This window comes from Cinclus cinclus, unplaced genomic scaffold (assembly GCF_963662255.1).
Source record: "Cinclus cinclus unplaced genomic scaffold, bCinCin1.1 SCAFFOLD_236, whole genome shotgun sequence".
In the NCBI taxonomy this organism is placed as follows: domain Eukaryota; kingdom Metazoa; phylum Chordata; class Aves; order Passeriformes; family Cinclidae; genus Cinclus; species Cinclus cinclus.
The window spans coordinates 30082-48373 of NW_026912193.1; the positions used below are offsets into that span (position 1 = coordinate 30082).

Below are 18292 nucleotides of genomic sequence, written 5' to 3' on the forward strand. Positions count from 1 at the left end.
GCAGTAGATTAAAATTTTTTGCCAAAGGAGTAATCTGGTCACTTGTACAAGGAGCTGAATCCATAGACAGAGCAGTCTGTTCATCTTCTGAATTCTCTGTTAGAGGATCTGGAACTGTTGTGGTGTTGAGGTATTTTTACCCCAGTTTAAACAGGTGCAATCCAGTAAGGTGGCAGCAGCTGATGGAGCAGGAATGCAATTACAGGTGCAAGGCATGTCTGTTTCCTGGGACAAACTGCCTAGGGCACATGACTTCACCCAGGGGGTTACTCATGACCTCCCAAAAGAGCCAGGCAGTCACAGGTGTGCTCTGCAGCACCGTCAGCTCTCCTCAGACCCTGACAGTGCTACACAGCATCCCCAGAAAGAGGGGATGAGAAGGTTACACAAACCCTTGCAATAGCCACATCTGGTACCAGCATTAGACATCAAAAGTCATGGGACATCTTCATTCAAATTTATTTATTAAGGTAACAACATACGCCAAATTACTACAAGCCTTTACTGTCTCAAGTTTGACTTGACATGTCAGACTTTTGCAGTAAATGTCAGTGTTCAGGTGCAGAATTAAAATAAAAAGAGAATAGCAACAGGAAGTCACAGTTACAAACACCACAGAAAGAGATGAGCATGACATCTGCTGCAGGCTCCAGGGTCACTCCCAGTCAGGCTGCTCCAGGCTCAAGTTGTAGCAAGTAACAGAGAAACTATGCAGCTTATGTACTTCAGTTACAAAGCAGCAAGCACAAAAGCATTTTAAGATTTTATAACTGCACAGGAACTATGCCTAGATTTAGACTTTCAAGTCCATCTCTGGCAATGGACAACAAGAAAAATACCTAATACAGTAAAAGATTTCAAGATTCAGAGCCCCAAATATTTTAAGAAACCCTTCAGTTGAAGCCTCAGTAAATGCAAACCTCCTTTAGTTATTGTCATTTCAGTACTCCTTTTTCTCTGCCTTTTTTTATCACAATACTTGTTTCCCCTAAAGGGCTTACACAGCTTTCACCACTCAGCTCCTTGCAATCTCCATGACTGTAGCTTAGCCAAGAAGAAAGTGGCACACAAAACAGCAATAAATTACAGCACGGCTATGCCATTTAAACTACTTTAAAAAACAGTAATAATATGTAGATGCACATGGTAAACAAGTGCCTTAAAAACATGCTTCTGAGCATCTGATACCAGGATAATTCTCCCCAGGGTGCCCGTCCTCCTGTGTGCAATGGGACACACTGGAATGGCTCCTCTGCAGCTCCAGGTGCAAATTTCCCCCTCTCACATCTGTGCTGAAGGTACTGCTGCCCTCAGCATGGGAAAGGTCAGGCTGTTAGTGCCAAAGTGCTGCAAGATGTCCAGTATAAACCCCAATGTGCTCCACTTCGAGTCTAACAACACTTACTCAAGGCTTACTTTGGAATCAAGGCAACAGGGATCATCAAAGGCAGTCCCACCTTTACTTGCAAAGACTGATGTAGCACTGTTTAGTTACCCTAATTAACACTTGCACTTTTCTTCCTACAACTATTTAATGCAATTGAAGGGAAAAAACTGTACTTCCAGAAGTTCTTACCTTACATCTCGCGCTCCCAAAGCACTCAAACTAGGGAGTAATTCTGTATTTGAGCTCATCTAGAAAAAGTCATTTAATGAAATGACAAGACATGATTCAAGGTAATCATGCAGGATAAAGCAGGGGATACTACCTGGACAGCACACACACACACACACACACACACATGTATTTACACCCACACTATCACCCGGAATACTGTTTGTTTCAGCGACACGTGGTGCTAGCACAGCCTCCCTCCAGAGCAGTGCAGCTCAGTCAAAATCACGGTTGGTAAGAACCAGTGGAGCCACCAGAGTCCACACGTACAGCACGATGCCAATCCAGCTGGAAGAGATCTTCACCCACACGGATGGCCACTTGCTGGTCATTGTCTCGTAAGAAGAATCCGGACTGTGAACCAAGAAAAAGAAAAAGGATAATTTGCCATTTTTTTTCAATACAACATACTTGTGTTCCAAGCCACCCTTAAACACCGTTTTCACAGATCATTTTCAACTGACACCTCAAAGGACCCTTCTTCCAGGAAGTTTACAGCTGCCTGTACAAAAACAGACTGGTGTGAAGTCTGTGTACAATAACTACTCATAAGCTGGTGTCACAGGAGGTGGAAAAACAACAGCAGCACAAAAAATAATCAGTATGAGAAGCTGCCAAGAAGCAGAAGTAATTACAAGGAATCTCTAAGCAATCTGCAGAAAGACAATAAATAGATAGCACTTAGAGATACAAAGAATGTGTTCTGCCTTGCCAAAGGACAGCACCTAAAGAAATTAATCATCCTGATGTCATATTGACCCAAGCAAGGCCACAAATCAAATCCACAGCAGCACTACCTATTAAGAGTTATTTCTGATGGAAGTACCTTTAAGTGTTGCTTTTTCAATACGAATTGTTCTTTGCCAAGTAACTAGGTATCTTTATTTGTCTTTTTTAATTCTGAAGAACACCTTATCAAGCAGTTAGCAACAGTTCACACACAGGAGGACTATTTAATTGTGAGGGTTTGTTCTTCTTTTCAAGAAGCAGACAACATAATTTCGTTCCACCAAGCCCTGTCACAGAATGCCTGTGGTTGGAAGAGACCACTGAGGTTCTCTAGTCCAGCTCCACTGTTCCAACGGGGACACCTAAATCCTGTGTCCTGATGTCCCAGATGACTTTGGAGTACATCTCCAAGAATGGAAACTCCACCACTTTCCCTGGCAACTTGTGCCAAGTGCTCAGTCACCCTAGCAATGAAGAAGTGTTTCCTGATGTTCAGAGAGAACTGCCTGTGTCTCAGCTTGTGCCCTTTGCCTCTGGCCATGTCACTAGGCACCACTGAGAAGTCTTGGTTCCATCCTCTCTGCACACCTGCTTCAGGTGTTTATATACATTGGTGAGACACCCCTTGGACCTTCTCTTCTCCAAGCTGGACAGTCCCAGCTCTCTCAGCTTCTCCTCACATCACTGATGCTCCAGTCCCTTCAACATCTTTGTGGCCCTTTGCTGGACTCTCTCCCTGTCTCTCTCGTACTGGGAAGCCCCACAACTGGAGGAGTCACTAGCACTGAGCAGACAGGAAGAAACACCTCCCCCTTGACCTGCTGATATAACATGTCCTTCTTCTAGCTCTCTGTACCAGACATAGGCCTAGTGCTTGTTAATTCTTAGCTGTTATATAATTTAAGACTTCATCCTGTTCTCTTCAGCGGGATGTCTTTCAGCAGTTCAGTGAATGACAAGAATCATCCTAGAAAATACGACAGGTGCTTGTGAACAAGGTATGCTACAGTTTTCAAATAGAGTTCCCTAACTGTAACTCAAACAGTAACTTGCCTTGAGAAGGCCCACTCAAAACCTACATTCCAGAGCATGCAACTTGTGCCTCCTTGTCCTGCAAGAGACGGCATCTTGTATGCTCATTATCAGCACAACATCTAACCAAATGTAAATACCTGTACCAGTTGGTAAGTGTCATCATGATATACAGTGATGCCAGGAAAAGCATGAAGTGGAAGAAGGAGTAACTATAAGTAACTCCATCCCTCTCATTATCTATAGCTCGGTGAACATCATCTCCATCATCAAGGGAGCCATCACTCCTGGGCATTCCATCTTCTATCAGTGTTGATTCATCACTGGTCAGCATCAGCTTGTTAACTTGGCTGTTGTTGGATGTCCGGATGCTGGATTTGACAGGAAAGGATATAGTACAGTTACCCAAATAAATACAATTTAGTATCCAACAGTAATAAGTGATAAAAATTAATGTATTTTTTTAAAGGAAGCTTACCTTGAATAGAGAACACACAGCAAAAACAAAACCAGTCCTACAATTCCTTGTGCATCCCACCACTGCACTACCTGACCTTGGGTTGGAATGGTGGTACTGTTGTAACCAATGATGCTCAGCAGACTGGGGTTACAGCGCCTGTCTGTGAGGGAAACTGCATTAGAACTTAAATTACACAAGAATAGGCAGAAACAGAAAGGAACTTCGTGACTGTGACAGTCTTGAAGTGAAATTTTATCTAATTTTAGACTACTAAATCTCTCTAGAGCAGGGAAATGACAGTATACGGCATAAAAATCTGTCTCATCAAGCAGATAAAAGGATTCTGAACTTATGCAAGATATGCATCAACTGCTTTACCATTCCATCTCACATGACCAGATTCAACAAAGCAAAAACTTCTGCATAATAAACTTCAGCAATTCTACTGCCAGAAAACAAGTTTGACAAACATATTCTACAAATGAGGTACCCGAGTCATCCCAGAATTGGAAAACAATGCCATGTCAGTAAGTCAGTTTTTTATTATGAGTGGTTCCCAACCCATAGCATCCACAGGTAGCACTGATGAAATAGTTGAAAGCAGCAGACAATCCTATTTTCTCATAATCGCTGCCTGAATTAGATGACTCCTGTATTCCACAACATGGAAGCACAGAAAATTGTCCATAACTAAGATAAAAGGGTCAGAGACCCAATCAAAACCACTAAAATCAGTATCTGGTGATTCATTTTAATCACCAGATTTTCTGCACTTATTTCTTTCTTTTTTTTTTTTTTTTTGAGATATTAACTGTTTCCAGACACAAACACCGACAACATTTATTAATACTTGTTATAAATCCTCAGTTTGAAGAAAAATATAATCAGTAGCATCTTGGTCACCTAAGAAACATGAAACCTGGTAGAGAGGTGAAACTCCTAGACCCCTCAGAGGAGTTGCAGTAATCTGCAAAAATCTAAGCTTTAGAATACTGCAGTTCTGCCAGCAAAGAACAGAAATTCTTACACGCCATATAAGCAGGGGAGAAGACACTATCCTATGCTGGCTGCAGAGGTGGCAGAGCTCAGTGATGTGTGGGCAAGACCACGTTGCTATTTTATACCTCCCACATTGTCTAGGAATGTGGCTTCAGGGGGAGGAAAAGGTGAGTACACCTTGGAAGAAGTGCCACTCTGCTTCCCTCTCCCCCTCTCAAAGGAGTTTGACTGGACCAGCCACACAGAGCCTGCCCTCCCTCACCGTTGCCCATCCCTTCCTATCCCTCAGGAGAGTGGGCTCATGGCAGCACACATAGCTGAGCCCTAAGGCATGTATGTTCTATGACCCTAATGCTACCCTGCAAAAGAGCTGAAGTACAATTTATTGCTGAACTGGTTGTTCAATAAGCTCTACCTTGCTACTACACTTACCTGGCTCATTGGTCATAGCTGACCAAGTCAAATACATTGTGTAAATTGTGATGACCGAAGACTGCAGCAAACCAGATCTTGGCTGAGATTCCTACACAAAACAGGGAAGTTAAGACAATCAAAAGTTGCAGGCACGATTATACTCTGATAACACAAGAGGCAACACAATTAAAATCTTACCTGAATCCTTGGCAGAATTGACATTACAGAAGCACCAATGCACAGGAGCATATTAACACTGATGAATGTCTTGTTTTCAGAACAACCTTCTGGATGAGTGTAATAAACATAAAACAAGACAATAGCTACTAGAGACAGCAGATAGTTGACAGCTGTAGCAGAGAGCAGAGCTGTGAAGAAAAAAAAAATAGTTAAACTGGTTAATAACAGAGACTACTAAGACTGCAATAATACTGCATAATTATCAAGTGTGGTATACAACATACAATGAGAGTTCTGGGCACTAAAACATAAAAGAAATTCGCAAATAGCTTGTGAAGTATTAAAAAGAAACAATACATAGGAATTCTGAAGCTATGCTTGATTGTCCAATGCTCTAACAGCAACCAGAAAGAGCAAGGAGGATAAAGGAACACAGTTGTACTGCACACACCTTGGCTAACAGCTTAAAAAAGAAACTGAAGAAATGCTTCTCCAACAGAGGCTAAAACAAATTTTCAAATTACATGTTAGTAAAAACACTAAATAGAGAAGTTGCTACTGAACGAAGACAGGCCATGCTGTCTTTTGAAACACCTAAATTATCACATCTGCAACAATTTATTAAAACATGATTTCTCCAGGGAGATTACTTCAACTCTCCTTCACTACCCTGGCCTTGCACTTAACATATACTTTCAAAGAATGATTGGCAACCAGAAAAAACAGTTGTTTGATATGATGCTACTCAACATGAAGCACTAACAGTTTACTTTGTCTTTAATCAGCACTAAAGGGATAGCAAAACCTGCGGCTGCAAAAAGAAAAAAAACGAACCAAAAAGCTGCAGTTACCACTTCTCTGATATCATGACACACAGAAAGTTCCACCTGAACGCGAGGGAAAAATTGTGTTTGACTGCACCCTGGAACAGATTGCCCAGAGAGGTTGTGGAGTCTCACTCACTGGAGATATTCAAGAACCATCTGGACACAATCCTGCGCCATGTGCTCCAGGATGACCCTGCTTGAGCTGGTAAGCTGGATCAGATGAGCTGCTGTGGTCCCTTCCAACCCCACCCATCCCATGACTGTGGGAAACTCCTGCCCTGCTCCCAGGGAATAGATCTTATTACTCAGAGGCTGCTGCACCTCTCCCTGATTCCTCTTACTTAACTTGACAACAGAAGGACACCAATGGAGCTGAACTACAAAACTGAGAAAATTATACTTATGTATTGAAGCAGCCCTTTCTGCAATGGCAAAATGAACTATTCAGTGAATAACTTATTTAACACAATGTACATTAAATGAAATTTAAAACTTGACTGTAGTACAGTCCCTCCTTACCTGCATACCAGCACCTTGAGTTTCCTTCCTCCATTTTTTCAACCCAAGATTCATTCCAGGAATGGGCAAAGTCAATAAGCAAGACCAGCTGAATAAGAATAAAGCAGAATGCTCCAGCCATACCTACATAAAACCAAACTAGAAGAGAAGTAAAACAAAACCAATTAAGAACCATAGGTGATTTAGCCCCCATCTTAGTGTCCCTAAACACAGAGAAGTACAAGAGTTACACAGCTACAATTAAAACTGTATGACATCAGCATGCACTTACTTTTTAAAAAACTAAATATGATTTCACCATGATACAGAGGAATACAATATTCCCTCACCCGTTGTAAATGGTCCCTCAGGTATGAAGAAAGCTCCAACACTAATTGCAAGTGCCGTCGCAAATTTAAAGAACCAGAATCTAAAGGGAAATAAAAAAATTAAGGCAACGGTTAAGTCTGGTCTAATTCAGCCATAAAAACCACACCTTTAAGAGTTGTTAGTTTTTGGGTTTTTTTTATTTGCTCATTCTTAACTTGCCTCATTTGAAGCAGGATAAAAATTTTATCTGTCCAAGATTTTTGTTCTCCAAAAAATTATGTTTAAACTGTGCTAGATGGACACAGAGTTTGGCACGTTTCCCAGAGGTGTCTTCTTACTCATGAACTACAAATTAGGCCAACTGTGAGCTGATTTTTTTCTTCTCAAGAACATTTTAAGGCAAAGCAGTGAGATTATTGAATTGTCTACATATTAGAAAAATGGGTTAAAAAAATCCCTTCCTGGTTTTAACATCAAAGGTCTGGTGGGTGCCTACAATGACATAAAATATTATGCTGGAGCTCCCTACCAGTCTTGGCTCACTTCCTACATGAGAGAGAGAGAGAGAGAGAGATACAGAAGTCTGGATTCTTCCCACCCAACTTCAGATTCTCTAGGCCTACAGCTGATGAGGATTTATCACAAAAACAAAAGCAAATTATTTATCCTGCATAGACAAGACTCAGTCAAGTTCTACGTCCCTGTTTCAGTCCAGTGTCATTACAATTTTCCTTCCAATAAAAGATATGCATTCACAGACCATCAAAACAGATCAGATGTTTCCAGAAAGCATACAAGGGAGTATCCTTCACCAAAGATACACCGAACTCACCTCAAATACTAACAATATAAATATATCCTGCATAGGGAACATCAACAACAAAACTGTAAGGAGGTGAAGACTATTTTTTCTTATCCCAGTGACTGGCAGCTCCAAAAACAGGCATGATGCCATCTACATGCACTTCAAAACTGAATATAACAGCATAAAGATATGTACCACACCCCCACAATATCAAACACTTGTCAATTCTTCAAGTTTTCTATCTGTTCCCATTTCCTCCCATACTTTGAACAAGTGTAATCTCTCTCGCTGGCTGTTACAATCAAGTGATGGAGACCAGAACAAGCTAGTTGTGTGGAGAGGAACTATGTGAGATAATAGAAGCGTAGAATACAGAACAAAATTAACTAATTCCCTGGGATATAGAGAAGTGACTAAATCCAATCTGAAAGTTGAATTAAGTTGTTAACATTTACAGTGCAATACAAGCCCCACTAAAACTAGTTTTAGAATCCACTTTTTTTTTAATCAATGTCATTCTCAATTACAGAAATAAGAATGGGTTCAAGTTTGTATATATTTAATCTCTAATTCTAGATTTTTTTTAATGGATCTTCACAGTCTACCCCATATGACAAGTGAAAACAATAGTCATCTAAAATAACAACTAAAGCTACTGTGCATTCTGTACAAGCGAGCAACTGTATCATAGATACATTATAATCGTTTTTCTTTTATTGTTATCATAAACCTGAGGCAAGAAACCACTCTGACTGCCATTAAAAAAGCAGAGAAGGTAAACACTGGCAGTAGATCATGTTACTGGGTTTAACCTGCATGCAAGCATGAGAAAGTTAGTAAACATATATGCTAAAACCTCGTATTCTGAGTATTTCAAATCACTGACAAAGAGACTACACCTCAAAGCATTACTGAACATATACACAATTTCAAAAATCAAAACCCATAAAGCTTTTCATAAAGCTCACTGTAACACATTATTGAAGCAACAAGTTATTGCAGAAGTGTTGAAAGTAATGTTATTAAATACTTCACCAGCAACAATTAAATAACAATGTTTTTCTTTTATCCTAGTGCTGATGTTAGATTGGCTAAGAAGAGCAAACTGCTATAGGTTGCATAAATTGTACCTAAATTTGTACTGGGGAGCACAACTCCAAATAAGATAGGTTATCAAGAAGATCCCAAACACTTAAGAACAATTTTAGGTAAAAAACATCCCACATCATGTAGAATCATCATGTGCCTTTTTCTGAAAAAAACCCAAAAAACAACAGAGCTCTGATTCAGAATGTAGCTGAACCACTTTCTTCTTGCTCACAACAAGCATATTTTCCTGAACAAAGCAGGGGGGAGGGAAAGGCTGAATTGAGTTACTCTTGCTAGCATTTCTTAATATTGCACTCTCTTTTTCTTTAGACCAAAAAAACCCCATAAATAAACAAAGCAATATTCTGCTCAGTCTTAATTATTTTATTTTCCCCTACAGAAACAATTTGAAACTTCTCTCATTTTGTGGTAGACATGTTTAATCCTAATATACTAAATATAAAATAAAATTTTATGGCTTAACTGTTCATAGCTTCTGTTTAAATACAGTCACCTTGAAGAAGCAGCGTCTTCCATCTGATAACCCTAAATAAAATTAAATACAAAAGAAAATCTACTGGAAAGCTCAGAAACCAGATACATTCAGTTCTTTTTGCAGAGGGGCAATTGAAAAGATAGCAGAAAGAGAAAAGATAAGTTTTATACATTTATATAGATATGTATGCGTAACTGCTATAACCTTCAAAAGAAAACTGTTCAGAAAAGAACAAAAGTTCTTACAAAGTTCAAAGTTAAGAGGAATATAATTCTCAAAGAACAGATGAGGCTCTTAAATCTTTTCATTTCTCAAAAAAATCTCTCTGGAATGAAACGAAAATTAATCACCAGCTCATTTCAGCACTCATTTCTCCATCTTACCCATTGTGCACCGCTGCTCTGGGGTCATTGCTGCTCTTCACTTTGATCATCAGCAAGGAGAAGAGAAGGAAGAACATGGCCATGCCAAAACACACACGGTACACAGCCTTGTAGCCAACCAGGACATCACAGTTCACGTGGCCCTGCACACCAGGAATGCTTGTGCCCAACCCTCCATCACAAAATCCAGGAATCTGTGATGAATACAAGACACGTCAGTCATCTTTGAAAGACCTCCTGTCAGTAAATGCACATTAATACATTTCCAATGCACAATTCATTAATACTGCAACATGCAACTATTAACACTGTTGGAAAATACGATATTGAAGGACTGCATCATTAGCTACAGTCCAACTACAATATCAAACACATGTAAGGAAAAAAAAAAAAACCAACCCTGCACAGGCTGCATAATATAAAATAAATCTTTCCATAGAATAGTCTGGGTTGGAGGAGAACTTTAAAGCTCACCTAGACTAATCTGTTTGCCATGGGCAAGGACATCTTCAACTACATCAAGCTGCTCAAGGCTCCATCTCACCTGACCTTGAACGTTTCCAGGAACAGGGCAGGGATCTTATTACCAGGCTGTTTATGTTACTAGCAATTTCAGAACTTCTCAAAGAAATGCAGTTTTCCCTGGTTGATCTGAATCAAATGATAATTAAAGATCTGGGTACTGGTAAATTTGACTTGATAGTTACTATAAGGCTTATGATATAGCTACGAGGTGGCAGTCTGCTTGCATCTCTTTAAAACAGACACAGCCTTTCCCAAAAAAATACCATCACCATCGATTAGGTATATCTGTAACTTCCATATGAAACAGCTGAGAACATTCTCTCCAGTCACTACCAGGACATGAGCAACATGTTTTAGAAGTCAAGTCATACTCCAGAAGGCTGTAATTTTCTTTCCTAGGTGACTAACATGGCTTCCACTGAAGCTCTAATGTGGTAACTATACCAACTTACAACACACATTTACAGATTAATCATTTGGGGGGAAAAACCCATGAAAATCATGCCTAACCAAAGCTACTATCTACTGAAAAAAAACCAAAAGCCTGCAAAACAAAACAGAAGTACATTCAACCCAAGTTCAGTGAACCTGTAAGCTCTACTGCAACCCACATGACCACTCTCCAATTTTATATTGCATCTTCATATACCTAATAAACTGTAAGATCCTACGGACACTTCCTAATTCCATGGGTGGAAAACACAGTACTATGATTAGTGAAAAATATTTTTGTTATGCACTGCAGACTTTAAAATAGAATTTTAACTAGTACAGCTTAATGAAACTAGAGACATCCTAGAGTGTGGTTATTCTTTTTAATTGCAACCACAATAAAAATTAATTCAGTGCCATAAATATAAGCATCTCAATAATACCTAATTTGAAACTACACATACATTAATTTTCTTGCTTGATGCAAATTTTTTTCTGCTCTGAGCATTTGAAGAAGAGGCTCTACCTCAAAACAGTGCTTTTCATCTACAGAGGGATCTTCCCACAACTTCTTTGACTTACAAACAAATTAATGGTGACTGTGAAGCACAGCTGGTTGCAAAATGACATATTTCCAAATAAAATCCATGCTTTTCAAGACATCAATGACTATTATCTGTGACATTTGTTCTACCAAAAGTGTTAGCAATAAATAACCTGACCTTCTTCAGCTGCTCTTCCATGCCTGGTATTAGCATCACACAGGCAACGCTCACGCCAAGGAGTAAAAAGAAGGCATAAATCAGCCGAGTTATGGTGGAGTTGTTTCCACTGGGGCAGCATCGGCAAAGCAGGCATGGGGCACTTCCACACAAGCATGGTATCTGACAGAAAGAGAGAACATGAATTATTAAAAAAGCTTTGGATTACTAGATTTCAATATTTAATCAGGCTGTGCAGATCATCAGATATTATGATGGAAAATGACTCATGCTTGTGCATCCCACCAGTGGTGCAGATTAAGCCACTGCAACACATTACAGAGCCACTGAACAACAGCCCTTCCCGATGCGCTGCTGCACAGTGAAATCAGTGCTACGCCAGAAGTAATCACTCAGCCATTCAAAAGAAATAAAGACAGGATTCAGGATCACTTGTTCTCTTGAACTTTACTTCATTTCAGCTAAATGACATGCAAGCATTGCTTTTGTTAGCAACTACATCGTGCCTTCCACAGCTGCAAAGATTAAACAAACATACCACAGGAGCACAACTGTCATGTAGGTACACTCTAAGCACCTGGCACAGCTGCAATACAATCATCACTGGGGCCATTAAGTATTTCCAAAACACACAAAAAAAAAAAACAACAGGTGATAGAACCTAAATCTTAGGCTGCAAACTATTATATATTAGCAACTACTCACATATCACATAATTCTGTTACTCTGCAAAAATTAACTTACACAATGTAAAAGTTACAAACAGTAAAGAACAGAGCAATACATTTGTTATTGGTACCAAATATCAACTGCAAAAGTGGATGGGAATGCTGTACACTTGTAATACTACAAGGGGAAAAAAGCAAACAGGAGAAAATTTACCGAATTTTAATTCTCACAAAGAAAATTGTGGGAAGATAAAAAGGGAGCTGTTTCACCAGGAAAGGGTTGGGAAGCAAGGAACAATTCTCTGCCACTTGCTGAGTGACAATTTCAGAAGTAAAAGAAATGTGAGGTTCCACAAATAAACATCAGCCAAAGGAGGAAAGGCACAACTGAAATGTGTGATCACTGCCCCTCTCTGAGCTACAACAAACCATGCTACCTCTGACACAGAAAGATACAGAACAGGGTTAAAACCCAGCTTCTCCCCAGCACACATCCAAGGACAACTCCACTATGGGACAAGAGCCACAGGGGCTCATCACTGCATGAGAGACACTCAGTCAAGTAAGGACAGGAGTAGTTACGAGGCAAAATGACCGGGACGTGCCAATCACCTGGTATGACCAGCATGTGTCAAAGTTCTCAGCAGTTTAGTCACATGACAACCAAAAATGCCAGCTGCTATTGGAAAAGCCCCAGGGGCTGCCAGGAGAAGCAGACAGACTGCCACAACAATCCTGGCAGGCTCCTGAGAAGCCCTCTGGAAAATCCCCTCGGGATTATCATTCTTACAGTTTTAACCAGACTCGCACACTGGACCCACAAACTCTGTCTTTTAAATAACCTCCCTGTATTCCTTTTGGCACACGTGTTCCTCCCCAAGGAGCCAAGAATTTTCACTCCACTATGCCACAGATTCATCTTTGTATTAGCAAACTTCACCATTACATTTGTCTTGCTAAACCAGTGAGACTAGATTCTCATTATAAGTATTTCAAGATGTAAAAGTTATTATACTGACTCTGTTTTACCTTCTCCTTCACTCAGTATTACTATAGCACAAATAATACGAAGGTGCTGATTATAGGAGGTTTCACCTCAATATAATACAGAAATTATTTAGACTGGGAGCAAACAGTCCCTGCAACAACCTCCCCAAGGATATGGTAGAGTCTCCATTACTAGAGGTTTTCCAGATGCAACTGGACAGGGTACCAGACCATCCCACTCAGACCCTCTTTTACATAAAAGATAAAGTAAGTGGACCTTTGAGACTGCTCTACGACTGCAAGCAAGTACACTAGGGGCATCTATGCTTCATAAGCAGGAAACGTATGGCAAGTATTGTCTCCACATGCCTCAGACTTTTACAGTACTACTGTCTTACACTAGTTCCTACACACACAAACAACCTTTCCAGTGAAAAATATCTCTGTTCAAAAAATTACTTTCTTGAACTAATTCTGTCTGCATTAATATTTCTAAACATACTGTTGAATAAAAGGTTGCGTTTGGCAGAATAGATGACTAGGCTCATCTGCTGCAGAAAACGTGGGAACAGGAGCACCTGTTAAAGAATTCACTTCTGTAAGGAATCCCAGTGTTACACTGTTTTTCAAATACCTAAATAATTCAAGCAATTTGCTCCTTGCCTCAGCGGAAACAGAAGCACAAATGCTTCCTACAGACAGGAGACATCCGCAGTAGCTGAAATGAAGATGATCGTTTCCACCTCACAGAGAAATAATGTGCCTCAAGACAGGCCATACACCTCAATGGAGTGTCTGAGCTCCAACACAAGCTTTTAAAATGTTTTGCCTCTAAACATCTCATGCACATACATCTCTGAACAACAGACACCTATTGACACATGACACCATTTATACAACCTGGCTGCTTCCACAAGGAATCAGGTTACAGTTCAACTCTCTCTTTCTTTGGCAAAAGTGAATAAAATACATACCATTCCCACAAAACAGTATTTATTATACTATCAGCAAAACTACTTGCTACAGACTTCCAAAGAATAGAAGCCAAAAAACATTCAGCCCATGGAATTCAGCTTATCAGCAGAGGAGACAAAGTGAGTTTGCACCACTTTCTTCCTAAATTTAAAGCACAGCTCCCACAAAAATTTCAGTAGTAACAAACAGCAAGATACTACCATGAATATCAAAGCTTAACTCCCCAGATGCAGACAAAAAGTTACTCTACAATTACTTTTTCACTTGCTTCCATAAGGAAGCTTAGACAAAAGTTACTCAGACACAACTGAATGAAATCTACTGCCTTCCGAAAACTCTTTTACTTACCTACCAATTCACATCCCTTTACATTTTTGAGGAAAAATAAGCAACTCAATGGTGTTTACAAAGGCAAAATAAGAAAAGACAATCCACACACCTATTCTGGGAGCAGCCAGCTGGAGAAGTTAATTCATGCCTGCTAAACTAGTCACTTCATTCCTCAGGGCAGTGGAAATTGCACGAGGAACATGCAACAAAATGTATACTAAAGGAGAGAGAAGGAGACAGAAAACCCCAAAAAATCACAGAAGGTCAAATGCTACTGCCCCTGATGCACACAGAGCAAGCTTTCAATATCAACCATAATCTCTCTACTGGAGTAATGATTAAAAGACTATATATTTAATTAACTATTTGCAAAAACACTAAGCCCCTGATGGGCCTAGTCAGTTTAGCTACATCATCCCTACTCTTAAGCTTAAAGACACTGAATTAATCAAGATCTTTGCCTTCACAGAGAATATTAAAGGAGCAAAACAGCAGCTCAGCTCTTGCAGAGAAGAGAACAATAGAGACAAGATGCAGCAGAGGGAAAACGGTGCTGCCTTATCAATCTAGGCTGTCAGGAGCAGAAGACTTCTGGTGAGACGGCTCTTCTTTTACAGCTTCAGCCTCACCCCCATCTCTCTGACAGGCTCCCCTTGCTCTTAAAAATGCTAACCTGCCTGATCAGCACACGGGAGGGCAGAGCAGTAACACACAGCAGTAACACACCACAAAAGGCCAGAAGACAAGAGCAGGGCATGAGGCCTGATGCGGGAGCCTCAAGCAGAGCAGCTCTGCACAGCACAACACGAGGCCCTGTGGAGGAGCAACACTGACAGCAGCGTCCTCACAGGCAAAGGAGCTCTGCTGGCCTTGGCACAGCGTGCACCACACCAGCCCCACTGCGCCTAGCTCAGTTGATCCCTCACCCTCACTGTGTGCTTCCTTCTCAGACATACTCTTAGACAACAACGTGGACAGATTTCTCCTATGCAGAACTGCTGTACAGGCTTTAAGTGCTGATTAGCTGTGGTTTTAAATTTAGAAAGAAGATGAACACTTTAAAGCCATCAGGGGAAAAGAGAAAAGTAATACCAACAAACGCTACCCACTCTGATTTGTTGGGCACTTGGAAGGAAGGGACAGGGGTTAACTACTCACAGTAAATCTGATTTAATTAGGATTATGATCTCATGCAAATCATTTTATCTAACAGGCCACTAGCTGAATTTCTCTGCAGAGAAACAAACAATCAAGAGCAAGTAGACAGGGGTTCTTCATATACTACCAACACAAACCAGTTATGAGAAAGGCTGTTCATGAAATTGAAAATGCAGTATATATTAACTCAAGTATTTGAATGAAAGCCTATAGTCACAATGTCATGAAGTATTTGACAATAATTACAATAATATTAACTATGTTCAGTCAGTAATTAAAGCCTAAATGGCTAAACCATTAAGTAGCGCTTAAAATGTTAATGAGAGCGAAATGAACCCTGACAGTAATTAGTTAAAAGGATATTATCAGTGTTCCAGTTGATTATTTAGAGGCATATCAGCCTGGAAGTTAATTCATGCAGATTTTCCAATTCTGTGATAATTTCACGTAATTTGTACATGAGATTAAGGGATTATGGATCATCTCCCTTAATTAAAGGTCACTCTGTATTAGAGCCCACACATTCAAATAGCATAAAAAATAGGAGCTTGGATGAAGATGAGGTTTGTTATATCACTATAAGTATGTGTATGCATGCTTTAATAATAGATAATTTAATTTAATTCATGCATGGTACAATATTTTTGGTATGAAAAATTCAGATTCTCACAATTCCACTGACATTCTTACAGAAAACATCTAACAACTCACAAACCATTTGATTATGTCAATATAGACAGGGATTAGACTTGAAAAGACATAACACTTATGGATAAAACCGCAATGGCTCAGTTGAAGACCCTTTACCAATTTATTTGCTTTCCTGCCTAGCACCAACAGTTTTAATGCCGTCTCAATCTACTGTTTGCCATGAACAAAAATCACCTGACGGTGCTCACTCAGCACCGTGGTGACACATCACTACGGATTACTGTGCCGCGAGGAAAGGACGGCTTGGCGAGACAAAGATGCTACAAAGGGTGGAGCTGCTCAAGACAAAGCCACAGAAACAGGCATTAAATACAAATATTAGAATCGGGGAAACGTGCAGGTTTTGATTTCCCGAAAGAAACGCTGGAGTTCAAAGCATTTGATCAGACTCTGTACAGATTAGGCGAGAGGCGATTTCAGCGGACACCTCCTGCACAGAAAGGCGGATCAAGCGGCAACCAGGAGCTCCACAGGCTGGCCTGTCTGGGCTAAGGACAAAGCTCCCAATAAAGCCGGCGAAACAGCTCCGACGGATCCCTGGGGATTCCGGGAGCACACCGAGACAGGGGGACGACGGCGGGGCCCGCCCCCTCCAGAGCCGGGGGGGAGAGAGCCCTGCCGGGCGGAGCGGGGCCCACGGCTGCTCGGGGCGGACAGAGTCCGGCTGGGGCCGGGCAGGGGCTCGCAGGCTCGCCGTGCCGCAGGAGGAGGAGGGAAGGCAGCGCCACAGCCGCCATGTGTGACACAGGCGCGGGGAGGCGACGGGCGAGGCCCGGGTGGGGAGGGAAGGAGGAGGGGAAGCACAGGCCGCCGGCTCCGAGCCTGCGGCGGGCCGGGAAAGACAGGGAAGGACCCCTCGCGCCGCCCACGTCCGCCTTACCCAGCTCGCCATGGAGCAGAGGCCCAGGACGCTGCCCATGGTCCCCGGCGGGATTGGGCTCGGGCTCCTCCAAGATGGAAGCGGCGGCCGCAGCTCCCGACGCCGTTGTTTACTGCTGCCAGCGGCGCTTCCGGCCGCTCTGACGGCAGGGTACGTCACTTCCGGCCTGGCGCTGCCCGAGGCCGCCTGGCGCGCGGGGAATGTGCCGCGGTTCTGGGGCCGGGATGGTCCCTGAGGTACAGGTCAGGCCTCCCAACACCTTCGGGCTTGATAAAAAGGAAAGGAGATCTAGCCAGGGGAGCAGGCTGCATCCGTCAGTCAAGGACATCCGGGACCTGAAGCTTAAAGCTCGTTAATTGTAAGGCGTGGATGTAGCAAATTAAGATGTAGTGAACGGGATGTAGTAAATCAAAATGCTGTGTGCCGGTAAAACAGACAGTCAAGGACATCTGGGAACTAACAAACTTTAAGGATCCAAGTTGATGCACGTCAATGGATATTAACTTGACAGAATATTTGATGTCCGTGTGTCGCATAGCTGAACTATGTCCATTACAATGCTAAAAGTCACACTTGGGGCTCACAGAGACCCCTGGCCAGGTGCACACCCTCCCCCTCTGCGTGCACAGGTATTAGCTGCGGTTATGTAGCTTCTGTGGAAATCCCTAACTAATCATAGTAGATGAACACAGCCCCAAGAAAGGAAAAAGGCCCACAAAACAAAGAAAACAGTCCTAAAATAAAACGCAGCACCTTAAAAAACAATCAATCAAGGACTGGAAAAATTAGGTAATACATCTAATAATATAGCCATTATAATGCATACTTTTACATTCATTTATTAAAAAACACTTAATAATGAGGGTGTTACAATACCAAGGATACCATCTCAGCTGAAAAATGCAACTCTTTCATTTGTAAAATGTCTTAAGATCAAAAACTAGACACTGAAGAAGAATGCATAAAGAAATCAGATTTTTAAATAAAATACTTAGTCGTGTACATAATTTTACAAGCTAGGAACATTTTTATCTCTTACAATTTTCC

The 18292-nt window shown here is 41.2% G+C and overlaps 1 protein-coding gene across 2 annotated transcripts; it reads right to left on the reverse strand.

Annotated features, from left to right (window-relative positions):
- Nucleotides 1-447: 447 nt before the first annotated feature.
- Nucleotides 448-17371, reverse strand: SERINC1 (serine incorporator 1). 2 transcript variants are annotated; one of them, XM_062514558.1, is made up of 10 exons: nt 17246-17371; nt 11537-11698; nt 9858-10051; nt 7105-7184; nt 6776-6913; nt 5448-5617; nt 5268-5358; nt 3855-3996; nt 3517-3747; nt 448-1969 (listed from the first exon to the last, which is right to left on the reverse strand). In XM_062514558.1, the coding sequence occupies exons 1-10, from the start codon at nt 17282-17284 to the stop codon at nt 1831-1833; spliced, it is 1386 nt and encodes a 461-aa protein (XP_062370542.1). In that variant the 5' UTR covers nt 17285-17371; the 3' UTR covers nt 448-1830. The 2 variants fall into 2 exon arrangements, with proteins under 2 accessions (XP_062370542.1, XP_062370543.1); XM_062514559.1 differs by having other exon boundaries at nt 448-1958; nt 3509-3747.
- Nucleotides 17372-18292: the final 921 nt, after the last annotated feature.